At 48.1% G+C, this 9589-nt stretch overlaps 1 protein-coding gene across 5 annotated transcripts in view; it reads left to right on the top strand.

Annotated features, from left to right (window-relative positions):
* Positions 1 to 2647: 2647 nt before the first annotated feature.
* Positions 2648 to 9589, top strand: part of IL15RA (interleukin 15 receptor subunit alpha) — a 32520-nt gene continuing 25578 nt past the window's right edge. For all 5 annotated transcript variants that reach the window (XM_027121566.1, XM_027121562.1, XM_027121565.1 and 2 more), the window contains exon 1: positions 2648 to 6525. In XM_027121566.1, coding sequence (XP_026977367.1) covers positions 6444 to 6525 — 82 coding nt within the window. In that variant the 5' untranslated portion in view covers positions 2648 to 6443. The remainder of the gene's footprint in view (positions 6526 to 9589) is intronic.

The following is a 9589-nucleotide window of genomic DNA, read 5'->3' as shown; positions in this document are numbered from 1 at the left end:
TTGAAGATTTTAAAATTCGTGAACCAAACTCATTCCAATAAATTAATATTTCGAATTTCTAGCATAGTGGAGGAATCAAAATACTTTGAGTAGTTGTCTGCATAAAAAGATTACTACATATTAGATGTTGCAAAGCGTATGAATGGGCTTTCTTGGGCTTGCATGGTGTTTTGATTTTTTCCTAAAGCAATAGTCACTATTTGCAAACCAGGAGATATCACACAAGGACCTATATTTCCAATGTTTCTTCAAAAATTAAAACTCTAGTGGCACTGGACACACACTAGTCCCGTAGTCTGCAAGAGCTTTCAGCTCACTTCCTCTCACGCCCACCAACCCGCCCTCGGGTCCTTAAGGGCATTTGGGTTTGAGATTCCAGGATAAATCATGGGTTTGCATTTTTAAAACCCTAAGGTTCTGTCACTTTCTTCCTTGGATTTATCCTGAGTTATTTATGGATGAACTAAAGAACAAAGGAGAAAGCAGGAGGCTCATGAAAGCTGTTCTTCTTCCTCAAGCCCTCCTCACCAGCGATGAGATAAGGGAGGAAGAAGAGGCCGGGCTGGGGGCAGGAGAGGAGGGGCAGATTTAAGGAAGAGCTCCCAGGGTGACAGGTCGAATTGGGATCTTGGGTGAACGAGGGTCAGTAGGGGATTCTCCTGGTGTAACTGAAAGTGGAACACAAAGCTGATTCAGCTCGGGGAAGTTTGCTTTACAAGTTTATCATCTTAGTTGGCTGTTGTCTTGCTGTAGGAAGTGACAGCACAAGTGGGAATATTGGTCCCAGCTGTTGGAACTTCCACCCAGGATGGAGTTTCTATCCTCACCATCTGTTCATGGGGCCTCCCTGTCTATCTCCTTTGTTTTGTTTTGTTTTGTTTTGTTTTTGCGGTACGCGGGCCTCTCACTGTTGTGGCCTCTCCCGTTGCGGAGCACAGGCTCCGGACGCGCAGGCTCAGCGGCCATGGCTCACGGGCCCAGCCGCTCCGCGGCATGTGGGATCCTCCCAGACCAGGGCACGAACCCGTGTCCCCTGCAGCGGCAGGCGGACTCTCAACCACTGCGCCACCAGGGATGCCCTCCCTGTCTATCTTCTTGGTGCTTTGGTGCGATGAGGAGGGAGAAAAAAATAATAATAAGTAACTATTGAGAAAAACAACTTTGTCTTCTGAGTTACTGCTGAGGTATTTTACACTATGATAACCTTACTCACACCCAGAGTCTGGACATTTAGATAAAGACTTGAATTGAGGATGCCGCCATAAGTTCCCGCTTTGCTTTTCCTCGGGCACCTTTTAAAATAACGCCTTACAGTGAAGTCTGTGAAAAGTTAGTGAAGCACCTTGTAAATAACAGGTGCTCGCTACCCTGCTCTCCATCTCCTGCTTGCAGCCACCTGGGACGGAGGACTGATTTTCCCCCAGGGTCACTGCGCCCCCTCGCTTCTGGGATCCTAAGTAATAATCAGTCTATGACTCTACTTCCTTTGTGTGGGTGTATTGAAACTTCACCTTCAATCAAAACGACCCCCGTGGGTTTCGCTTCCCCAAAGCGGGAGCTGGGATGCTGAGAAAGCTGCCTGCCGACACCCTGTGAGTGACTGCTGCTGCCTCGTTCAGCAGGTCATAACCTGCATATTCTTAATCCATTACATCAGCTCGGCTTCTCCACACGTCTGGTCCCCGCCTTGGCAGCTGGCTCGGCTTAGTATCAGATATAACGTTTCTCCTAACCCTTTCTCCACCCCTAGCTTGTACTTAACATTTTTAGCTGATAACTTTCTCTACAATCATCTGAAGTAATTTACAAAGGACAATATATTATATATTACACATTGCGTACCATATATGTAACACTTATTGAGCATTTGTTATATGTGGGGCACTGTTCAAAATGCTTTTGTTAACTCGTCTGATTTTCACAACCACCCTGTGGTGTGGGTCCTGTTATTCCCATATATGCAGAACTGGAGAGAATGTGGTTTCAAAGTCAATTAAAGAGTAAAAGTTCCAAGCCAAATCAAACAAAAACAAACACATAGATACAGAGAACAGAATAGTGGCTACCACAGGGGAAGGGATGGGGGGAGGGCAAAATGGGTAGAGGGGATCAGCTATATGGTGACAGAGGGAAACTAAATGTTTGGTGGTGAGCACGCTGTACGGTAGACAGAAGTAGAAATATAATGTTTTACAAATAAAACTTACGTTATAAATCATGTTGCCTCAATTAAAAAAAGTTCCAAAACAACTCTGAGTTAAAAAATAAACTTTAAATAGTTGTTAAACACACACTACTCTGACATGTTTAAATATTTAAGATTCAAAATCCATTTCATCGCTTAATTTTTCAACTAAACGTGATTAAATTATGGCTATGAGGCTGCAAATGAATATAACTGAGTTATCAAGAAATGGACTGGGGGCTTCCCTGGTGGCGCAGTGGTTGAGAGTCTGCCTGCCAATGCAGGGGACACGGGTTCGTGCCTCGGTCCAGGAAGATCCCACATGCTGTAGAGCAGCTGGACCCGTGAGCCATGGCCGCTGAGCCTGCGCATCTGGAGCCTGTGCTCCGCAACGGGAGAGGCCACAACAGTGAGAGGCCCGCATACCACAAAAAAAAAAAAAAAAAGGAAAGAAATGGATTGGTCTCTTGGAGATTTTTGCTACTTATCACAGGGAAGAAAGTAAGGGGTGATTTTCCCCAAGAGCAGACAAGATTTTGTATTCTACAGTGTGGGGCTCTCCCACCCGAGGGATGCAGTTTACAGATTATGTATTTGTTTGGTGTTTGTTTATTTGATTGCAGAGTAACAGGGAGGTGGACCCAAATAGGCCTTTTCTGGACAAAGACCTTGGCTAATTGAAAGAATCTGACTAGATTGTCTGTGAGGCTGTGCAAAAAAGGGGGTCAGGTAGGTCTGCTGAGACCAGAGGCCGGAGGGTGGGTTTGGACAACGACCACCCAGAAATAACCAAGAAGACAGAGGTGACAGAGGCCTCTCTCTATTTTTCCTGGCAAAATCCATGGGAAGGGAAGACAGCCATTTGCCTTTGGAGGATGGGGCGAGAGCGATATCAGATTTGGGTTGATCTTGGCAAGTGGAAGCTTGGAGCCAGATAGGAAGATTTACAAAAATAAGAAAATGTGGTATTTTTTATACTTTGAGGATTGAGAAGCAATTCCTTCCCCTTACAGTCAACATTTGTCTTTCTGCTCTTCAGCACAACTCCTCCTGTGAGTGGACTAGTTTTCTCTGGGTCCCTCTGTCTCGTTTTACTGCCTCGGTGCCCCCAGGTTGGCAGCAGCAGCTAGGTGCCCACGAGCTGATGCCTACAGACTTATATTGCCTTAGCTCCTAAGTCAGCATCTCCCAAAGCCAAGGACACTATCCTTTGGTGAGCAGTGGAATGATCGCCCCCAGTCTGGGAACCAGCTGTGTCTGGTTCCTAAAAGGCTCCCCGAGTCTTCATGCTGTCCTTCAAGAATCTGAGAATTACCATGTGACCCAACAATCCCACTCCTAGGCATACACCCGAGAGAACTGAAAACATATGTTCACACAAAAGCCTGTACATGAATGTTCGTAGCAGTATTATTCCTAACAGCTAAAAGTTGGAAACAGCTCAAATATCCATGAACTGGTGAATGAATAAACAAAATGTGAAATATTTATTTAATGGAATATTATCCAGTCATAGAAAGGAATAAAGTACTGCTACACCCTACAACATGGATGAACCTTGAAAAAAATTACACTGAGTGAAAGAAACCAGACACAGAAGGACATATCGTCTGATTCCATTCCTGTGAAATATTGAGAATAGTCAAATCCATGGGGAAAGAAAGTAGATTTGAAGTTACCAGCAACTAAGAAGGGGGGAAATTGGGAGGAACTCCTAACAGGCCCTGGGTTTCTTTTTGGGGTGATGGAATTATTCTGGAATTCGATAGTGGTGATAGTTATACAATGTCATGAATAAAAACCACTGAATTACACTCTATAAAGTGGTGAATTTACTGTTATAGGAATTATATCTTACTTTAAAAAGTTAAGATTCTAAAGAAGGAGGAAGAGGAGAATGGGTTGGGGAATAATCCATTAGCCTTGATCCATAGCCTCCCCTTCTTGGTGGCCCAGTGTGACACGTTACCCTCCCATCCTGAGGGTTCACTGTCTGCTCCCCTCCAGAGGACAGCCGATGGCTGAAGACCCAGCTCCCAGGTATCATCTCTCCTGACCCCACAGCCCTGTCCTCAACTCCAGCTTTGCCCTGAGTGGTGGCTGCTGACCAAGCTCCCCAGCCCTGTAAGCGACCCTCTTATTTGACGGCCCCAAACAAGCTCCCATCTGAGTCACCCTTGAGGTGTGGACACTGTACCGCAGGGATCCAACTCTTCTGCATCCAGGTCAGTTCCTTTGGCCTGAGAAAACAGGTCTTGGACTTTGTTCTCAGAAATAAATATACCATATTGTTATAGGTGGAAGTGTGTCACCCCAAAAAGATATGTTGAAGTCCTAAGCCCCACTAACCCAGAATGTCACCTTATTGGAAATAGGGTCTCTAAGAGGTCACCACGTGAAAATGAGGTCATTAGGATTAGGGTGGGTCCTAATCCAATACGACTGGTGTCCATATAAAAAGGAGAAATTTGGACACAGAGGGAAGACGAGGTGAAGACACAGGGAGAAGCCAGCCACGTAACTGCAGTGACGCACCTACACACGCAGGAGCACCAAGAATTGCCGGCAAACACCAGAAGCTAGAAGAAGCAAGGAAGGATCTTCCCCTGGTGCCGTCCAAGAGAGCATGGCCCTGCAGACACCTGGATCTCGGACTCCTGGCCTCCAGAAGATCAGAGGACCAATTCCTGCTGTCATTAAGCCACCTAGTTCTTGGTACTTTGTTAAGGCAGCCCTAGCAAAAGAATACACATACAAAAGCACAGGGCTGTTTGGGTGTGGATGGCAGAGATTCACATGTTTCTAAAAGAAGAAACCATCAGTACTGCTCATAAAAAGGAACAAACTACTGACGCATAGCAACTTGAATGGATCTCAAGGGAATTATACTGAGTGAACAAAGCTGACCTCTACAGGTTACAAACTGTATGATCCATTTACATAACATTATTCAAATGACAAGATTACAGAGATGGAGAAAAGATCAGTGGTTGCTAAGGCTTAGGGAGAAGGTGAGAGTGGAAGGTGGCTGTGACTAAAAGAGTAGTAGTGGGAGGGATGCTTTTGATAACTGTTCCCCGTCTTGACAGTGGTGGTCACAGACACCTACATATGTGATGTGTGGTGCCCAGAACTGAATACACACGCTCCATTGAGTGCACGGAAAACGGACTAAATCTGCGTAAGGTCTGGGGGTTGCACCAATGACATTCCCTGCCTGTGCTGTTGTACTGGAGTTATTCAGGATGTTACCACTGGAGAACAGATGGAGACCCGAGCCCAGAGACGACCCATCCTGCCTAATTTCACTCCCAGAACTGGGGATTTCTGATTGTGCGTCCCGAGCTTTCTCACTGCACACTCGCTTCTCAATAATGTCAGGCTTAACTGGAGATCCCAAGAAAGAAAAAACGCCACCTGCAAAGCAGCAGCTAGCCGAATCGTCTAAGGCACAGAGGTGAATAACTGTCGGTCCTCCCTCCCACGCCCGCTTCAAATAGTTTAAATGTTCTTGGGGAAGAAAGATGCAGCAGGAGTAAGAAAAGTGGCCGTGCCGGGAGCCAGGCAAGGTTCGGGACAGGCGGCCTGGGCTTCGTTCCCGGTCTGGGCCTGGGCGCACCGGTCAGGTGACCGGGCCAGCCGCGCCGCGGCGATATCCCCGCTGTCACTCAGCGTCACCGGCCCAGACCAGCGGGACGCGCGGCAACTCGTTCGCCAGCTCCTGGTCCAGGACCTTCGAAGTCGGAGCAACAGGCAGAGACAAGCGAGGCGAGGTGACCGAGTGGAGCCGAAGCCAGGTGTGACGCCCACCGGCCGTGTTTACGGGAACTAGTCTGCTTCCCGAAAGCTTCTCCCACTCGTCGCGGGGACACACGACGGAATGGACTGATGGGGTCACCAGGGGCGAGAAGGGCAAAGCCGGGGAGGACCCCGGGCCTCCTCAGGGCACAGTCCGGGTCCCCGTCCCGCGCTGCCGGTGGCGTTGCGGGGACCGGGCGGCGGCGCGGGGGTCATAGGGTCTTTTTCCAGGGGAGGGGGTGGGGATGCTGAGTCACGGGTCTGTCACCGCTTCTCACCTCTCCAGCCCTCGGGGGCTAAAGCAAAAGCGAAAGCGAATGCGGCTCGCGGGGCGGCCGGTCTCGGAGCTGCGCCCGCCGCCTGCTCCCGGGCAGTGGACATCTGAGCGCGCGAGCGGCGGGGCGTCGCGTCCGGGGTGAGCCCGGGAGGAGGCCGGCGGGGGCGCGGCCGAGGTCGGGCCATGTCGGGGCAGCTCCGGGGCTGCGGAGTCGGCGCCCTCCCCGCGCTGCTGCTGCTGCTGCTCGGACCGCCGGCGACGCCGGGTAGGGAGCGCGCGGGGAGCGGGAAGCCGGGCTGGGGTCGGCCCCCAGCACAAGGGTGTGCGCCCGTGCGCCGGGGACACGTGGAGGGACGCGGGGACCGTCGGCTCAGGGCCCCGCGCCCCGGCTCGCCTGGCCTCTCAAGGCAGGGAGCGAGTGGTCGGGCTTTTCATTCTACGTTTTCCCCAATTTCCGAGGCAAAGGGAAGAAGCCGGGGTTTGCAATGCGGGCTCGGAGTTGAGAGTTTTACAGCGATTTCGGGAAACGCATCAGCCCCGCGAGGAAAGCTGTGCGCGCGTTCATCCGCCGGCAGTCCCGCTGGGGGATGGGGCGGTCCGGGGAAAACGACTGGTCTCTACTCTCCGATCAAAGCAGGTTATATGGCGGGGGGGCGGTGGTAGGACGGGGTACGGACTGCGTGCGTCCCGGAGGAGTGAAAACGTGTCGGGCAGGTTGCACACCTGGGGGACCTGGCAACAGCTCCAAATTCTTCAGCACTAGGAAACCCAGAGAGTGCACGGGGTGGGGGGCGCGCCCCGGAGTACGCGGGACCAGGCAAACGGGGAAGAACGAAGTTGAGGATGGCTGGGTGTGTTCGGGAAGAACTTTAGGTCGCACAGATGTCATTTCCCGGTTAGACTCGAACGAGTGTCCTATAGGTTGTAGATTTTCGTCCCGAGAGCTAGACAAGAGGGAGGAGAAAGGAGAGATGGGTCTGGCTTTACCCACGTTGGCGCGCCTTAATCTTGTTACAGTCACGGAGCTCTTTGAGGGTCTGATGAAAGCTACGAACTCTCTCCTCTGAAAAATACATGAATGCACATACTTCCAAAACTTGCATATAATTTTGGGGTTTGGGACCCCAAAGACCAACCATGGACTCTCCAGGAGATAGTAATCCCATGATCTGTGTGTGTGTGTGTATGTTTAAGGCAACACTCCTAATAACTTACCTCCAGTCGGGCCAGTCTACCCATTACTCCATCAGAGGCGTCCATCCACAGTTGTGGCTGGCTAGCCTGCTGTGAACCCATAGCTCTGAAGGCTTTCCTAAAGTTTAATTTTCCTGAGACTATGTTTGCATTTCCCCCAACTTCTGAGAATCTGAGTTATGTTGGTGACGGAGTCAGTTGGCTAGCCAGTGTCCCACACGACCCCTGGGGAGATGTGGGGCACAGCCAGAGCACTGGGGCAACTCGACTGGACAATGTGAAAGTGAAATTCAGCTTTAGTCAGAACCCGGCAAAGATGAGCCGTCTGCTTACAAATGCAGATGACACTGCAGGCAAGCTCTCTAAAGCTCATCAACCAGCATAGCTCTCTGACCCCACAAAGGCATTGCTGCCGTCTTTTGGCTCCCGGTGTTTCTTAGTTTTTCTTAAACAGTTCTCTCGGGGGTAAAACTGACAGATAATAAACAGTATACATTTAAAGGCACAATTTGACAAGTTCAGAGGTAAATGTATAGTCACGAAACCATCACCACGGTCAAGAGAGTAAACATGACCATCACTATCAAAAGCTTCCTTACATCTTGCGTTTATCCTGACCTCCCAGCCCTGTCCCCCAGGCAACAAAGATCTGCTTTCTGTCACTATTGATTTGTTGCATTTTCTAGAATTTTATATAAACGGAATCATGCAGTTTGTACTCTTTCTTGTTTGGCTCCTTTCACTTATAGTAATTATTCAGAGAATTCTCCAGCCTTGTAACTTGTATCAACAGCCCATTCTTCTTTATTACTAGCACTGTTCTACTGCATGGATATTGCTATCAAGTGGATTTTTAATCCATTCACTTGATAGTGGACATTTTTGGGGTTGTCTCCGGTTTTTGACTATCACATATCAAGCTGTTATGAACATTCACATATAGGTTTTTATGTGGACAGAGGTTTTTGTTTCTCTTGGGCAGAGGAAATGGCTGGACCACGTGACATGTGTATGTTTAATTTTTAAAGAAACAGCCAAATTATTTCCCGAAGTAATTGTACTCATTTACACTCCCACCAGCGGTGGGTGAGAGTTCCACTTCCTCCACATCCTTGTCAGCACTTGGTATGGCCAGTCTTTTTTTGTTGTTTAACTTTTAAAATTTTTAATTTTTTTACACCTTTATTGAGATATATGTAATTGGTATATAATATTGTGTAAGTTTAAGGTGTACAACATGATGATTTGATATATGTGCATATTGTGAAATGATTACTACAATAAGATTAGTTAACACATTCATCATCATCTCACAGTTACCAAAAAAAACCTGTGTGTGTGTGTGTGTGTGTGTGTGTGTGTGTGTGTGTGTGTGTGTGCGTGTGGCCAGTCTGTCTTTTTTTTTTTTCAGTCTGTCTTTTTAATCGTTCCATTCTAATAGATGTGTAGTGGTCTCTCAGTTTTAATTTGCATTTTCCAAATAATGAATGATATCGAGCGTCTCTTCTTGTGCTTATTTTCCATCAATATATCTTCTTTTGGTAAAGTGTCTAGTTAAATATTCTGCCCTTTTAAAAAAAAATGAGTTATTGAATTGAGTTTTGAGAGTTCTTTCTATATTCTGGATACAAGTCCTTTATCAGATATATGATTTGCAAATATTTTTTCAGAGTCTGTGGCTTGTCTTTTCATTCTCACAAGCGTCTAACGAAAAGCAGAAATTTTTTTAATATAAATTTATTTATTTTATTTAATTTTGGCTGTGTTGGGTCTTCATTGCTGTGCATGGGTTTTCTCTAGCTGTGGCTCACGGGCTCTACCCTTCCTTGCAGTGCTCGGGCTTCTCACTGCGGTGGCTTCTCATTGCAGAGCACAGGCTCTAGGCACGTGGGCTTCAGTAGTTGTGGCACGTGGGCTCAGTAGCTGTGGCTCATGGGCTCTAGAGCACAGGCTCAGTAGTTGTGGTGCACAGGCTTCGTTGCTTCGTGGCACGTGGGATCTTCCCAGACCAGGGATTGAATGTCCCATGTCCCCTGCATTGGCAGGTGGATTCTTAACCACTGCACCACCAGGGAAACCCAGAAATTTTTAATTTGGATGAAGTTCAGCTTATTAATTTTTTCTTTTATATACTG

This window comes from Aethalodelphis obliquidens, unplaced genomic scaffold (genome assembly GCF_003676395.1).
Source record: "Aethalodelphis obliquidens isolate GAN/ISIS:26980383/991018 unplaced genomic scaffold, ASM367639v1 scaffold23, whole genome shotgun sequence".
Taxonomy (NCBI): domain Eukaryota; kingdom Metazoa; phylum Chordata; class Mammalia; order Artiodactyla; family Delphinidae; genus Aethalodelphis; species Aethalodelphis obliquidens.
Note: the sequence above shows the minus strand (reverse complement) of the source record. Positions and strands in the feature narration are given on the sequence as shown.